This window comes from Melozone crissalis, unplaced genomic scaffold (genome assembly GCF_028551555.1).
Source record: "Melozone crissalis strain CALT ecotype California unplaced genomic scaffold, PUWL_Pcris_2 ptg000029l_1, whole genome shotgun sequence".
NCBI classification, from domain to species: Eukaryota; Metazoa; Chordata; class Aves; order Passeriformes; family Passerellidae; genus Melozone; species Melozone crissalis.
The window spans coordinates 9,539,020-9,556,565 of record NW_026535807.1 but is presented as its reverse complement, the minus strand read 5'-3'; the positions used below and the strand labels follow the sequence as shown (position 1 = coordinate 9,556,565).

The 17,546-nt window shown below is 45.2% G+C and overlaps 1 protein-coding gene across 7 annotated transcripts in view; it reads right to left on the bottom strand.

The window, feature by feature from the left end:
- GRIP2 (glutamate receptor interacting protein 2) overlaps positions 1-17,546 on the bottom strand; it is a 249,071-nt gene that overhangs the window by 72,329 nt on the left and 159,196 nt on the right. Inside the window, exon 1 of one of the 7 annotated variants that reach the window (XM_054280779.1) lies at positions 8,864-9,551. The exons of the other annotated variants lie outside the window; for them this stretch is intronic. Within the exon in view, the coding sequence (XP_054136754.1) occupies positions 8,864-8,903 (40 nt within the window). The 5' untranslated portion in view covers positions 8,904-9,551. Of the gene's footprint in view, positions 1-8,863; positions 9,552-17,546 lie in introns of those variants that run through there. 7 annotated transcript variants of the gene reach the window in all.

Genomic DNA, 17,546 nt, shown 5'->3' with positions numbered 1-17,546 from the left:
CACACACCACAACCCAAGGCCAGGCAGGTGGGCAGCAAAATGAGGCTACATCTGAAAAGATGCAACACACACCTGAGTGGTTGCTGCTGGGAGTTTTAAAGCTTACTGATAATAGGAAGTAGCAATGAACTCGGGAAAATTCAGGTGTAGCTAAAGACTGCAGTCTTGGGAAGAGAGAGGATGCACGTGACAGCCTTTCTCCAGGCAGGAACACAGACCATTAAATGTAATGCTTCACATTATGCTTCCAAATACCCACTTAATTTTGATTCAACAAGGCACTTGTGCTAATAAAAATTAAAACCAGCAGGTTCTGCAGAGTGTGTAATGGATGTGTGGAAGAGCTGCGTGCGCAGGTATATCTAAAATTAACTATGAATACTAAACCTGACTACTTTCCAAGTCCGGAGAAGTCTGGGGAGCACTGCAAAAAATTGGATGCCAGTCCTTGGCAGGGTGCTGTGCAAGTGCCCATCCAGCCCCTCACCTCACCAGGGGTCCTCAGGATTGTGGGGGAACATCCCTGCACCAGATATCTCCCATTCCCACCTCTCTAACCTCCAGATAGATTCTGGACTCTCCAAAAGCAAATATTGCCAAAAGTTTACCTCTTGCCACTGCATGCCAGAACCAAAAGCAGCTGCTGATGATACATTTCCACCAGTTTCACACAAGTATGGATGTCTGTGTGTCCACACTGCTGCAGGAGAGCTGAGTGTGTGCTCAGGGAGGTGAGGGGGAAGAGATTATCTCAGTGAATGTCAGGTACAGCAGGTCCATTTAATGACTAAACACACATGACTGTTTGCTTATAAAACACAGTGTCACATAAATCTGCTAGGAGCTAATTGCCTATTATAGCTCATGACGCTGCTGGAGTCAGCTGCTGAATTATAAAGGGTCCTTTACAAAGGAGGGAAAGCCAGTGGAGCTCTGCCTGCCCGCCTCCACCACAGTTTCCAAACATTTTGTTTTCCAGTTCCTGTAAGGTGAATGCTTATCCCTCTTCTAACTGATGGGGCCCCTCTGCCAAGCTTGCTTGAGTGAAAAGATTTGGGATAAATTGAAATACAAGGGGGAAGAGGAGTTTCTTTGATTCTTTTTTGAAATTATTATTATTAATAATAACAAAACTTTCTCTGTTGTCTCAAGGCTCTTGTCCAGCCTCACAAATCACAGCATCTATCTCTCAACTGTCTCTGCAGCCAGCCTGGAGCTGGGTGGTATTTGCCACCACCTTGATGGCAGCAGTCACCTCCCATGGGCTGGCTGCAGCAGCAAGGAGCAGGGAATGGCAGGGAGAAGATACACATCTGACAGGCAAGGGAGCAATGGACCACAGAGCTCCACCTGGGCTTGGAGGGAAATAGGGAGCAATGAGTGATGCACCCTCTGTCTCTGAGCTCTTCTAACTTCACTCTGATTTTAACTCCACAGGTATAAGGTTTACAAGTCACCTGGGCTGTCTCATCCAGATCTGCACATCCTTGAGCATCTTCCCACTGATTCCAGGCATAGCTCTGTGGCTCTATCCCAGGACCCCACGTAGTCCATTCCTACCTCACACTCACACCCCCCTGATTCCCCTGCATGGCTTCACTGCTGCAGAGGCATCAGCTGAGGCTGACCCTGCAGAGATGGTGCCCAAAATCCCCCCTGCTCCTGGGGGCTCATGGGCTGCAGATTGGAGGCATTCTGGGGGCAGGAGCAGCAGAGCACAGCATCTCATGGCAGGAAGGAACAAGATCTCTTTACACAGTGGGTTGTATGGGAAATGCATTACATTATTTAAAAAAAAAAAAAAAAACCTTAGCAAAACACATACCTTCATCTGGTGCCAAGAGTTTAATCCTACCCAAATGGCACCACATTCCATAAAGAAATTATCTCTATAAATCACTGGGCAGGAGCAGGCCACTTCCCTCACATTTCAGGGTGAAGGATTCACTGCAGTAAGGACCCTGTATGGATCAGCCATCATGCCCACAAGGGGAAAGGAGGGGATCTCCACTGAAATCTGATGGAGAAGCAAATTTATTGCTGCAACATCTCCTCCATGTGGGCTGGTAGCAAAACAGTGGGGACTGCTGGAGGTCTGACTCAGACCCTCATCATTTGTATGGTTGTGCATGTGGTTGCTCAAAGATGAGGAGCAGATCCATGCCTGAAGTTGGCTATTTGGCTGGAAAAGCAGATGTCTGGAGCTGAGCCATCCCACCCTCAGCCTCAGGTGAGAGGTCCCACAGGGCAGGGGCTGAGAGGGCTGGACCACAGGGCTCCCCATGCACTGAGATGGCTCTGAGGAGGGACAGAACTTGGAAGTGAAGAATTATTGGAGTCTCAAATGAGTTCGCTTACTCCATCTCTGCAAACAACTTGGCACATGACCTCCAAAACAGAAGCACACACCAGATGAGGGACCTACATCCCTACTTTGGGAAAGAGGAAGATGCAATGATGCAGAAGAGTGCAACAAATCCTGTTTTCATCCACACACCCGGCAGCAGGGAGCCAGATCATACTCTTTCCAGCACAAGTTTTTGCCTCCCAGGACCAAAGCATGTTTATGCCTTTGAAACTGCTCCCCAGACCTTCTCACCAATGCTCTTCTCCCCAGACCTGAGCCAGGTCCTACCTCAAAGCTTCATTACGATAAACCACAAAAGTGTTGATTATATATTAAGGAAGTTGGAGTACTGCTGGGAAGAAAACCACAATGCCTTCACCTTGCTAACATGAACCTGCACAGTAAGAAACAAATCAGTTGTGAGGAGTGATGAAGTGGATCATCTCTTCATCCCTCAGCTACACTAAATAATTTACAGGGCCATTTTGGGACTGATATGCAAAGCAGTTTAACAATGATTTAACAAAAAAGTATGAGATTCCATCTTTTCATGGTTTCCAGGTGTTGAGATCAATTTACTTCACAGCAATTTTAATTTCTGGGCCTTTCTTTTGCCTCCTCCCCACAAAACCTGCAGCTGCCAACTATGCTGGCATCTACAGCAGCTAGGAAACGAATTTCCCTGTGAAGCAAATTCTTCCAGGATGAATTGAATGAAGGCAGAGCTCATAATTGCACATTACTGAAAACATTTCTGATAAAAAATAGGGAGATATTTTTATCCACATCTCCAGTTGAAAATTGCTGGGAAAGATGCTTTTGAAAAGCAATCATCTCCAAGCATGTAATTATCAGATCCTTGAACAAAAACACACGGTCAAAGAAAAAAAAAATACTTCCATTGAAATAAAAAAATCGGGGGTGGCAATTGTTAGGAATGGAGGGAGAGAAATTCTTCATCCTGTGTGATTTTGCACATTTCAAGTTACTAGACTGATTTATAAATCCACAGATTAATAAACTTGGTGGCTAAGAACATTAAGCTCAGTTAGTAATTTTTTGTTGTTGTTATGAACAGAATAATAATAATAATATTATAAGAAATAAAAAATCAGAAGCAGACTAGCAGTCAGGCTGTCACAGACCCAGAATTTCCTAACGCCCACACAAGCACATTTGTCTTGAAACCAAATTCTGCCACCTTGAATAGACAGGCATACAATGACCTGGGGGCCCCATCCCATCAAGGCTTAAGACCATGCCTACCCTGATGGGATTACTCACATGCTAAAATTTATGCAGTAGCTGAACCGACAGCTGAAAAGAGCCTTAAATGTTCTTATGCCTGGTAGCATTTCATTGTCAATTGATGAACATTGCTAAATATTTTTTTGCTCTACTTTTTCCTCTCCAGCTCTGCATTAGCACATCTTTCTGATTATTATTACTTGTTAGGTTTAATTGTTGCTTTTATTTGCAACACCTACACATGCCTACACACAAAAGCAGAGGTGCTCTTCCCTCCAAGTTGCCCAATACCTTTTTCTAACCTTCTGGGTAAAATTCCATGATTTCCATCCTTGAGTTAGTTGGATAATATCACAAGCAGTAAACATTGACATCCACACACAATCAATTTCAACAGTCCATTTTCAAAGGAAATCAAATCCTACATGCCCTAACTTATGCAAGCACTTTGGCAGTGCAGTTACCCTTGGCTTCCATGGATTAATAAAACAGAACAAACATTATAAAGAACAATGATCCTAGATATAAAGCCAAAAGCAAGACTTGACACACCACATGAAACTCAGTTCCCTTCTGTGGGTCACTCTAAGCCAGAGGGAACCTCTTCCAGTGGCAATGAAATTTTCTTAAGGAGGGTGGCAGGGAGGTTAATGCCTGGGCTGGAAACTGGACTCCAACATTTAACACTGGAGAGAAAAACCTCCATAGCAGTTGCTTAACTGACACTGTGGACCAATATTTGTATCAAATCTCCCTGGTCTTTGCACTGAAAAACATCCCTCTCGTACTCATCCCTCCTCATACTGGAGGAGAAAAACTGAATTTAAAAAATTGTTTCTATAGGCCATGAAAAGGTGTAGATATTACTTTCATCTGTTTTCTTCTATAAAAGAGCAATTTCAGTAGAATGGGTAATCTGTAGAAAAGAGCAAGAATTCATTTTGACAGCACAGATCAGCTCATTTATACTTAAAAGTTTAGTCAACAAAACTTTAGAGACCTGGTCACCAAAGTCCTAAAGCCATCAGGAGGTATCCATGAGAACCTAAGGAGGAGGGGGTAAGAGATCACAAGGCTGAAGAATAAAAAATGCAATGTTCAGTTTAAAAAAACCAAACCAAAACAACATGCTGCCACAGTGGGGGCGAGAGAATGACAAATCCATCACCCTCTCTTTGAGTTCCTGGAGCTGACTGTGTGTGAGCTGTTAACACCAAATGAGGAGGACTAACTGCAAACCTGGATCTACCACAAATAATTCATGCCCACTCAATTGCTTTCCATATGAGAGCAACATTTCTGGATAGACAGAAAATGCAAGTTGCTATATCTCAATTTTAGAAACGCTTCTGACACTGTTTCACGTGCTATTTTTGTAAGTATGTTTGGGAAGCAGGATACAGATGATTATGAAGTGTATGCAAAACTGATTGGAAAACCACACACTGAGAAAATTCATCAGTTGTTCACAATCAGGAGGGAAAGATGTATTAAATGAAGTTCTGTGAGGACTCTCCACCAGCCTGGTATGGTTCCAAGTTTTCTCTAAATGACCTGGCTGGTTGCAAAGATATTATTAAGTTTACTGACAGCCACAAGGCATGAAGGACTGGAAGCAGGCTGGGAAGTAAATTTTGAACCCAGAATGACTCATACATGAAAGGACAGATGTACAATTTGGTAGAGGGTCATGCAAGTTACCATACCCAGGCAGGAACAATCTAATGAATGAAGGATGGGGAAAAACTATCAAAGTGACAGCAAGGACTCTTCAGATACTGTGGGCTGCAAACCAAATGTAAATCCACAGTGCCATGTCATATGCAAGAGGAGCTAACACCCTGCTATAAGCAAGGTCGGTATAGTCTACAAAATCTGTGAAATCATCCTTTTCTTTTACTCAGTCCTCATAAAGGCCTTGGCTTGAATGCAGTCCCCAGGCTTGGGTACCACAACTCAACAACAATGTGGCCCAGCTGGAGTTCATTCAGGCTGAATTGGTGCAGGCTGGTCAGACACCTGCAAGACCACAACTTCTGAGGCTGGGGGGAGAGATGAGTTGTCTATGCTAAAAAGAATAGAGGGAGGAGGGAAAAAAATGTTATTACTCTCTTCAAATATTTGGATGTGATGCACAGAGGGAAAGGAGTAATCTGTCATCTGTGTTAGGATGGAATACAAAGGCACTGAAATGACAAGTAAGCAAAGCTTTTCCTTAATATTTCAGAGTACTGAATTAATTTGATGCACTGTTCCCAGATTGGATATATTCAAATGCAATGTGGATGGGTGATATCACAGGTATGGCTGATACAATCTCAAGGCAGAGGAATAGCACAAACTCTCTCTGCCCAGTTTTGGCTCAAGGAAATTAAGATCAATGATTCAGACTCAGAGATGTTTGTCCTGGTACACACACCCCAGTTAGTTTTTCTCTTAATCTTTCATTTGGCTGCAACTGAGGCAAAGCTGACAAGTGACGTAAGCAGCCTGATGAGCAGGACTTATATTAAATAGCACTATTGTGATGAATTCTTCAATAACAAAGATAAAATCTTTCTTCCTAGGAGATTTATCTATGAAGATTTCCTCCTGTCTTATTCTTGCTCCTCACATTAGTTTTCTATCCCTTTCAGGCATATTTTTTTCTATTCTTTCCCCTGCTTATTTGGCAAGCAGAGAGAGAACACAGGGGAGCTGATCTCTTGAAAACTGAGACTAGGAAGGGGCAGAGATCTATTAACAGGTCTCTTTTTCTGGCCATTCCCATCCTGCAATAAAGGGTGCAGTTTGCCAGTCTGGAAAAAGGACAGGAAATTCTGCTCTCCTTGGTCTGCAGAGAGTCCATCTCATGCTAAAAGCATGGCTTCTAATGGCAACAAAAAACCCCACACCTAAAACCAAACAACAAACCCAAATAGAAAAGCACTGAACATCCTCACTCATCTACGATCTTTATTCTTCCTTTGCCTTCTATACAAATTGTATTTTTAAAAAATCAAAAATAATTAAGTCACCCGAATGGATACATCTGAAAGACAAATGGTCTTCTGAAGCATCTGTACTGTCCTCAATTAACATTTTACATGAGCTGGTTTGGAATGGGATTTTCAGTGTGTGACTTGGAGCAGCACGAAGGAGATTCAGTGAGTTCTGTTGCTCTGCCCATTTCTGCAGTGATCCTGCAGTAAGGACTAACTGAATGTGAAGTTTGCTAGAGCAAAACATAGAGAATGTTCCTGGACTTCAGAAAGGCCATAAAGGATTTCAGGGAAGTCCTCCAACATCAGGATTACAAAGGCTCTTGTGGAAATACAATCACCCTACTAGCAGCAGAACACTCACTGTAAATAGAAAATAACCACCTCCCATAAAACATCACTGCTACTTTGAGTTTTCTGACCCTTCCATTCTGAAGGACACACAAAATCTCTCTGTGATTAAAATGTCCCATCAAAAAATGTCTGAAAGCAACTGACAGAAAGAAAAGAAATCACCAATACCCTAATGGTGGTGGGCCCAAAAAGCACTTTTGAAATGTTTGGATGCTTCTTTGAAACAATCCATTTGGTTTTGCCTATTTCACCTAAAATGCTAAAATGAGTGGTAAGATTGCAATTCCCTTCATTGCTTCCATTCTAGACTTCCAGAAAGCATTCCCATTAAAGCCATGATCTTGGTCCTCAGGAGCACCCAAGCATAAGCTGTGAGGGTCTGACACCAGGGTAAAAAGGCTTCCTTACCCACCCAGTGACTGCACCATTCCCTTGTATATGACACAACATTGGCCCAAGATTCTTGAGAAACGTTTGGGCTGGCATCAGGAAAATTTCTCATTTGATCACCCAGCATCCAGTCACCACCATTTGCAACAACACAGCCATCTTGAAGCACCAGATGTCTCTGGTTGGAAGGGCTTCACAAATGTCCCCCTCTGTGGCTGGTGGCACCAAGGAGGCCCCTCGAGCACCCTCAGTGTCAGCCACCTCCAAACCAGGGCCCAGGTCCTGGCTCAACCCCAAGAGCAGTGTGAGATTCTGCCAAGTTGTCTTTTGATCTTTCCATGGAACAAGTACATTCCTGCCAAGTCACACGCCCAGACTCCCTCAGCCTATCAGGACTCATTAGCGTGTCTCTGGCAGCTTCAAATTAAGCCCCCAAAATGCTTCTTGCTGTGCTGGTACAGTAGGTGGACATTGCCTCCAGTCACTGTCTGTGGGATTAGGCAACACAGCCAGGCTAAAATGCTTTCCACCTGGTTTATCTTACCCTCAGATTTAGGGAGGGAAACCAATTTTCTAAAGTTAGGTTTCGTGCTTTAGGGCTTCTTGATGCCAAGGAGAGGACGAAGTCAGTCTCACTACATCACTTCAGGCAGTGCAAAATGATTCAGAAACCATAAATTACCTCTGTACTTCCAACTCCAACGTCTTTGCTTTCAGAAGGGAAATGCTTGCATCAGAGCAGAAGACAAGCTCCATGCAGCACATTCAGCTGCAACAAGCAGAGCTACAGCATGCAACAAAGTACCTGAATATTGCACTCAGCTAGAAATATAAGAGCCTGTCCATCCTGGAAAGAGTCAGGCGGGAATTTGATGCCTGCCCTTTGTAAAGGTGCCCTTCTACACACATCTATCTACTCTTCTGTAGAAATGAAATAGATTTTTTTAATACTCCACAGTAACAGTGAACTCATATCTAAAGCAGGGGTTAGCAGCTCATTGAAATGTCAGATTTCCAGCAGGAACTGAAATATTTATTAGACAAGGTAATAGTGGATTATACAGGAGGGGGGGCATTAGCAGTGATCCCACCACATTCAGCAGAGCACTTCTCCCCTCTTCCTTCCCAGCCCTCTAATTGCTATTGCTGAATGCCCAGACCATTCACACACTGAGCCTGGGAAATAAGGAACTACATTTAGATTTTGTTTTTTAAAAAGCCAAAACAGCTTTAAAGACTCCACAATATCTGAGGTACCAGAACAGCCCCTGTGACTGCCAATCTTCCAGGTGGAGAAGGAGAAGGCAGTCTGAAGGGTACTCTCCAGTGGTCACAGGGAGAAATTCTTTACAGAGAAGCCAAGAAATATTTCCCAAATCAAAGCAATTAAGTTTGCATGCAACGGTTTGGATTTGTAAAACCGCTTTGAAAGTAGCACATGAAACTGTTCATGATATTAAAGATACTTAAAGAAAATCAGATTAAACAAAAGTAAACTACTGGACAAGGGTGGAAAAAAAAAATACAGACAAGGCTCACTCACCAAAGTCTGACTGCAAATCCTTTTTCAGTCCACAAAGCATGTCTGCTGTTATCTATCAAATCATTCGATTAATTGTAAGAGCCGCTCGGTTTTCTCTGCTCCCTGCCTGGCTGGAGCCCCTTCCGGGCAGCCCGGGCCGGCTCCCAGCGCCGAGCGCGGCCGCAGCGCGCACGCGGCTCCCGCACCGCCCGGCACCGCGATCAGCGCCCACCGTCCGGGGCTCTCCAGCTTGCGAGGACTCAGAAATGTGGCAATCCTTTAGGAAGAAATACCTTTACGCGGGTGTTTAACGTGCGGCTCGCCAGTCCCGTGTAGAAATAGGAAAATTAAGGGAATGGGGGATTTTCTTTATGAGGACCTAAAAATCCGGTGCTAGTTCTCTCGGCTGCACTGTCCATCAGGCATTGCCAAGCAAAAGTTGGAAGCGCAGTGATTAACCGGAACAGCTGGTTGAAGGGGAGGCAGCCACCGAACCCTGACGCTCCGGCAGATGCAGCAAATGTCGAGCGAGCACTTCATTCCCCGCGGAATTCCACCCCGCGCCCCGCCGGCGGAGAGCGGGCATCATCCCGCGGGGATGCGCTGGCCCCTTCCCGCCCGAGCCCCTCCGAGGCTTTCATGGGCACGTCAGGCGGGGCGTGGGGGAATTAAAAAAGGCAGAGACGGAGGGGGGCGGGCGGGCGGTGCTGCGGCGGAGGCAGCGCTGCCCCCGCGCCAGAACTTGGCCGGCAGCGGAGCCGCGCAGCAGCCCCCGAGTTGCAGCTGCAGTTGCAGCAGCAGCAGTGGGGCTGAGCACACGAAGAGGCTGCGACTGCAGTGTTGCCTGACACACTTTCCTCTCCCCCACCCCCTCTTGGCAAGTGCTTGCAGAGCCTCCAGCACCTTTCAAGGCAATGTCAAGCTGCTGTCAAAGCATTACAGTACCTCCCAAACACACACACACACACACACACGGGGCTCGTAAGGGAATATGAGGCTGCAGCCTTGTGTCGTCCCTACAGCGTTTGCTGAGAACTCGGTTTAACCCTTCCTTAGGAAGGGCAGAGGAATCAGCACGGGCAGAAGTCATGCAAGTCCTGTGTTGAGATCTTGGCGAGAGGAGGCTTTGAGGGCAGTGCTGTGTGCCAGCTGGTCACAGGGAGTTTGGCTCTCCAAGATGCTGCATGGCTTCCCTCGAAAATGCTGCCCCTGCACTGTGGGTAGGGAAAGGGCACTGGCCCTGGAAGAAATGGTTGCAGCAAACCAGTGTCTTCTTCCTTTACTATTAAAATGGAAAAGTTGGTTGATTTGTGTTGAAGATCCAGAGCATGCCAACACCCTGGCCATGGGACTATTAAGGGTGTGCACAGGGTCAGATCCTGTCTCCAGCACTGTGCAGGTTCCCTTCTCAGCCAAGCTGTGAGATGCAAACTGTGCTAACCAGCTCATGGCAGCATTCTCCACAGTCACCCTATTCCCTTGAGAACTACTGTCATCTATAACAGCAAGATTATGCCCACAAACAGCAAAGAGAGATCAAGACGAGCATGGACTAAGGCACAAAAGGCATCTACATTTTTGTATGAGGGTCCAGTTGTGATTGAGACTGCTACTAGATTTGTCTGAAAGTAGCCAAGAGGTCACAGATTTAGAAGGAAACTCGTGGAAAGACAGCAAGGTTAAGCCTTGTTTCCTTAGGAAAGAAATCAGGATAAATCAAGAGGAACTAAACACATCTGAATGCACCAGCAGGAAATTTTTACAGACCTGGGGGCCCTAACTCTGCGTGGAGGAGGTTAACTGTGTTTCAGCCTAATGCCAGAGCTCTTGTTCAGATTGAAATGCAGCAGCATCCCTATTGTGGTTCAAATTCAGCTGTTTCATGAGAGGATAACTTCTACAAAAGCAATAAAATCACTAAGTAATTAAAAAACTACTTACAAAAGAGATATTTTGGTCCATAATTTGTTTAAAAGAAGTTATTCAGTCTGACAATAGACTTAATTAGTAATTGAGGCAAAATTTATAATTAGAAATCTTTTCACACAGCTATTAATGCTTTTGCTGCAGAGAAATTTCATCTTAAAGGAAAAAACATTACCAGTTGCACCACAAATACAAGAAGCTGCTAATTTGAGAATAGCCAATTGCTTTGGATTCCATGAAATGGATGTCTCCAAAATGGTGTTTTAAAGAAAAATTTAAAATAATTGTGTGTTTAGACCACCATAAAATTCTTCCCAGGTTATCTGCTGCATGAAAAAAGTGTGTGAGAGCACAGCTCTAATACACAGTTGAAGCTGCTTGCTTTTGTGGATGAGAACTGGCTGGAGCTGCCCCATTCCTCTGATGTTGGTGGAGAAGGAAGAGGCATTTGGGCATTTCAAGCCCAGGATTGCTGGTGGCATTTGTTGAACTGATTGGAAAGACACCAGAGCACCAGGAGCCTGGAGAGGACAAAGATGTTTACTCTATGGTTTCTGGCCAAAATCCACAAACACAACACTTTCTTCATGTTTCAGGTGGCACTGGATTAAAACCAGTTGAACAGCTTGAGTTTCTAATGGGGAAGGGAAAGGATACACCCCACACCCCAACAAAACAGGGCAGACCAAAAACATATGGCATCAAAGTGTGTAGGTGTCATAAAAGAGCGTGAGGCATCAACCTAAGCTATAGTGACAAACTCAAGGAACAATATGTAGAGTTTGGATGTTTCAGGAACAGTCTGTGCGTTGTCCTGTACCTTTTTCACACAAACTTTGTGTGCTCAGAATTAGCAACTTTCAAAAAATTCTCTGGCAACATCAACTACATACAAGCCTTACCTACAATTGTATGCTTTTTAAAATAAGTTAATTCTGTGGAGGTGGAATGTTAAAAAAGTCTTTTCACAGGAAAAAAAAAAGTAAACAAAAAAAATCTCAGTTCTGTTTTTTTTGCATATTCTGATCTCTTATTACCATTCCAGGAGGAAAGAGGGTTTAGGAAATGTTTTCTTGCACCTCCACTTCAGTATAAAATGCTCAAGGAAAAAGACAGCACAGGCTGAGGACCGTGCATGGCTAGAGAGCTTCTGGGTGGCCCTTATTGGAAACATCCATCCATGCATGCTTATGGGTATCTCTCATCCACACAACAGAAGTGGTGATGCCAGTGAACAAGCACCCACTCTGCAGAAATGGGCATTTACTTTTCTCAGGAACAGGCTGCCCTTTGAGTAAAGTTCATTTGTTGTAAGTGAGGAGTATCTACCCTTACATGCACAGACATGTACTAGTGCTTGGTTGTGAATTTCTTGTACCCACCACTTCCTGTCCTGCTTGTGAACCTCATACATATTCCCGCAGAGCTGCCTTACAAATCCTCCCAGGACCTCAGTGGGAGTGATGCTGCAAACCTTACATGGCCTAAATTGGTTGGGACAACATTTACAGAATACACTTTTATCCAAACAAGACAGGGAGGACAGCAGAGGGTTATCACAGGCTATTCAGAATATCCATTATTTAGTCCAGTGTTTGATGGGTATTTGTTACCATTACTTATTTAACCACATCCAAAAGGATCCTTGTCAGAAGCCACAGGACTGTGGAATGCTCACACAAGATCCTGATATGAACCATTTAGCACTGAACATGCTCTGAGCTGTGGAGAACACAGAGACAATCTTACATCACTCCACATTAGGAAGTCTCAGGAGACTCTCTGAAGACAGCTGAATGAACATAATGAACAGTGAGGCACAAGAAGATGATGAGGAAAAACCCCCAACCAGATGCACTTAGCGCAGAGGAACACCGGCGTTCCAACCGCATATAAAATGATATTAATAGCAACAGCAATTGCTTTGGGTTAGGGAAGGTTCAGAAGAGACTGACACAGATGCTTTCTACTTTTTTTTTAGTTCAGATGTTAAATTAAGATTTTCTGTTGCCATCTCCTTCTTTTCATCCTACTTCTTCCATTTAATAATACGCCTGCACATCAGGGACCCCTGGGACTGCGGACTCATCTTCCTGCTCATCCACCTTCTCAAGGCTTGTTTCTGGCACAGCAGACCCAGTGCTTCCAGTTGTCTTACTGGGAAAGAGAGTTTTTACTGGGATTTCTAAGCATTTCTGCACAAAATCAAGAAGTTTGGAGAGCCTGTACCCTTCTTCGATTGATTTTTGGTTGTAACAGACAGGGAAGAGGAGGAGAGACAATAGGAAGACCCATCATTCTCTTGGTGGAGAGACTTCACAGCTGATTACCCAGCTACCCACTGGCTGCACATTTGCTCCATTTCATCTGCTCCAATTTTACATAGTTGTGCTTATTTAGAAACCCCAGACAACTGCATATCAGCCTCAGGCCTCAGCTCTGGTCTAAGCAGATGCCCTGATTTTTACATACAACCCCAAAATGCAATGCACTGTTTCATCAATATATTTTTATGGCAAATGGAGAAGGGACTTGAAAAGAAAAAATCTTTAAGGGTATTTAAACAGCTTAATAATGAAGCCAGAGGAAGAAGTCCTTGATTGTTCTTTTCTTCAAGTGCAAATTCCACCAGCCAGTCCTAAACATTAATTTATTACGGGTAATGAACACTGAAAGATAAATTGACCCATCCAGTAAGCAATTAGAAGCCATGCTGCACGCACACACGCAGAGCACTGAGACAGAGTACCTCCTTTACAGAGCAAAGGGACTTCCCAGACCCCATCCATTCCCTCCACCATCAGAGCACAATGAAATGGTTCCTGCACATTTTTCTGGGTAATCAGAGTAGGACACACTAGGGTTGGAGACCCCAGTGCTGATAAGAGAAACAGTGGAAGACAAATAGGCTGCAGGAAAGTACAAGGTCCTTTATTCCCCAGCCAGCTGTAATGACACAAAAGAGCTCGTTCAGGGACCTTGTTAGCAAAGGTCATCCCAACAAAAGTGAATCTTGGCTTTACAATGATTTTTTAAGCCAAATGGAGATGAGCTTGACAAGGCACAGCAATATGAAATGCAGCACGAGGTTAAAGATACAACAACAACCAGCAGCCATGCCAGGGCAAGGTTGGAGTTTGTAACCTGGTCCAAAAGGAGCTCTGGAAGTTGCATGCACAGCATCTGAAAGCAGGTTCAACACTTTCAGGTAGACAGAGCATATTTCTCCCATTTATCTCTACTTCTGTGGCTTTATGTATAGAACAAGTACTTTTTCTAGACAAAATACACAACCCCTCCTCCCCTTTAGAGATTCTCCTAATTGATCTTACTTTTTATCCCCCTCAAATCTTTCATGGCAATATAGCTGGCTGGTATCCCACAGCCTTATGACATGAGTATAATCTTCAAGCATGTGTGTGTTTGGAGGAACCATGCAGACACAGAAAGCAAGAGCAGCACCATACCACTAGAGGAAACAAAATGCCTACTTCCCAGCTTTTAGTGATCCGTTGCACTGGAATGACAGAAATTTGTTGACAGGAAAATTTTTAAAAAATAAAAAAAAAAGAAGGGTAAGTAAGCATCTAAACTTTTCAGTGATGGGACTGATTTCCAGTTTTAAGGTCATTAAACCATTCCAATCCACAGCGAGTGCATGGCAGCTGCACTAGGCACTTCAATATCTGCACCAGTGGCTGCCCTGAAAGGGCCTGTTGGTGATCTCTCCTTCAGCAAAAATGCTGTTTCTTCTTTATATTTTATTCATATCACCAAGAATGAAAAGAGTGATGGGTCTTTTAGCAGCTGGCCTGCATCAACCTTCCTTCCACACTATGGGTGAGCAATTTAGGTGAAACAAGCTCCAACACAATCAAAGTACAGATGAGAGAAAACATATTCTGCTACAGACCTTTGGATATAGAGAGAAAATGGGAAACAGGCACTGCAGCCCTACAAGAATAGGACACAAACTTAGAGCTCAATCAGCCCAAAGGATGGCAGGGAGCAGAAGTGTGAGCATGTGGATGGGGATGCAAAGCACATCAGCATCCCTAAACCCCTTACCATGTTACATGCTACAAGAGCTCAGGCCTTTGCAGTAGTAGGGACTGAAGACTTCCTCCTCTTGATCTAAAGGATGCAGTGCTTAAGCCCAAACAGAGGACCCTTCCAGTAGCAGGGATGTGGCCATGCCATAGACATGAGAAAAAGACAGAGAAAAAGACAGAGAAAGAGGCAATGCTACAACCTGTAGGAGGTCTTAGTCAGCATCTAACTCTACTCCTGCCTGTGGGAAGAAAAATCTCTGCATCTTCCCCTTAAAGGATTCATTTTGGCACTGGTCTCTGCAGAGGCAATGCTGCCAATACAGATGGAAAAATAAGCAAGTGGGTCATCAGTCTTACCCGTTGTCACACAGTTTCTTTTCAATGAGTAGCAGTGTAACAATGCATTAACAATAAATGAAATGCCATGTTAACACTAATTTGCATAGTACAGAGCCACATTGCTCTGCTGCCTCTATTCTCTTTCCTAACTCTCCTGACCTGCATATGAAACAAGATGAAATTTAATTGCTGGGGCATTCAGTAGAATCACTGAATTCCTGCTTAATGAGCCTTCATTTGTACTCTGTTGCATCAGACACCTTCTCTCCAAGGTGCTGTATTAACTAGCTCAGATATAAAATATTTTCCAAGGCACATTTTCATATGTGTTTCAACAAAGAAATAGCAGGAAAAGCGCTGACTGCAAAAGACAATATTAGAATCAGCAGCATGATAAGGCCAGTGAAATCCCAAGAGCACCAAGATGTATTCCTCCACCAAAATAAAAGCTTTAATGGCTTTTATATATGCTCTAGCATGCTACTATGCAGCATCTATGCCGTGCAACTCTTCTAGAAGAGACAAGGCAAAGCTAGGTGGGACATGGCCAAGGTCTATATGGGAGACAGCCAAGAGCTAGAAGCAATACCAATAATTTTGGTGACTCAGAAAAAGCACAGCCCATGTCAGCACCCAGGAGTCAGAGCTCTGGATGGTTTTGCATTCAGATATCTCAGTGAGCTCACCTCATTCAGAAGTCCTTGGCAGACGAGGTGCCCCATGTGAGGCACCTCAGGCTGCATGGCCAGGCAGTCCCCTGAAAGGTCAGCTTCCTCCTCGGCTTTTGCTCAGCTGTAGCACAGCCACTACCAGCAGCACACAGCTGTGCTTCAGAGTCGCGTGTGGGGACCAAAGCCACCAAAGCAGGCGACATTACCTCATGGTAGCAGGGGCCAAAAGGCAGCACAGAAGGGGTGCCCAGCTGAGCGGGCACACAGCGCTGGACGAGGCCACGGGCCTGGGTCAGCTGCAGCCCCCACAGTGCCCATGGCGGGCAGCAGCACAGCCTACGCTGGGCAGCTCAGCCCATGCCGGGCAGCAGCAGTGCCACCCACAACTCCACGGTGACAGCAGGAGCACAGAGGGGACTGATCACAGAAAGCAGACAGCCATGACCCCAAAGGCACTGCCAGGCCACAGGCAGCAGCTCCCCAGCGCGGGGTGGAACCAGGTCAGGCTGCCTCACTGCCTCTGGAGGGCTTCTGGCTCTCCCCAGCTGCCCGGGGAATGCGGCACTCAGAGGTGCTGGAGCTCGCTCAGAGGTGATGGAGCTCGTTCGGAGGCAATGGAGCTCACTAGAGGTGCTGGAGCTCACTCAGAAGTGATGGAGCTCACTCAGGGGGGCTGGGGCTCGTTCAGGAATGCTGGAGCTCACCAGGGGCACTGGAGCTCGCAGCCGCCCTCGGACCGGGCTGGTGCAGCCGCGTGTGCCGGGTGAGGTTTCCCCAGCTGCCGCTCCAGCTTGTCAAGTTTTACCTCCCAAGCTGGGGCAAGGCAGAGCCACACACAGCTCCAGGTAACCCCCAAGTGCTGAGACCGGTGATTTATGAAGAATTTTGGCTTCAGAACATGCGGAGCTCCCTGAGGGACTGCAAATTGCTTGTTAGCGCAGGTTTGCAGGATGGGAGCAGCCTCCCTGCTCCCACCCGGTCTTCCCGGGAGCAGTTCCAGCACGCTCCCAGCAGCCTGTAAAGGTTTATCCTCTCAGGTTGTTCCCCCTATAAAACACTGCTAAGGCTCATCCCCAGCGTGGGTTTGGACAACACCAGCGGATCCATGACAGCTGCAGAGGGCCAAGAGACCAACCACAAAGTCAGCTTCCCATTTGTGTTGTAAGGGGAGAGAGTGGGGATCAGGGTATGGTGTGAGGCATCACTAATTATCCCAGGGTAGCTAATTATAAAGGACGCAAATTGGCAGAAATAAAGCCACATGGTCAATAATAGTATTTTTTTTAAGCTGGAAATTTTAGCCCATTATCTTTCCAGCTGAAAAGCTTTAATTGAAAATGGCTAATCTTCCAGTGGGTTCAGGAAGGGTTTACAAGCTAATTGTTCTCTTTTCTTTAGGATTAACACTTTGTTCTGTGAATAGGGGTGGAGGGCAGCAGATGTGCAGCCTTTACTCTCTTTAATCCAAATACCCCACTGCCACAGATGCTCCCAATGCTGTGTGGTGGCATAATGGAACCTCTTTCGTGCACATAAAGTGCTTGTTCTGAAATGAAATTACAGCTATCTATTTGGAAGGGAACAATAAATTTCTTCCACCACACATCCCCATCATGAAAGACACAGCATTGGGCTGTAAAAATCCCTGATGGAAGTAAATCTTGCAGGAGAGAGAGCAGCTAACAGATGAATTTCCCATGTTCCTTTTGTAACTGG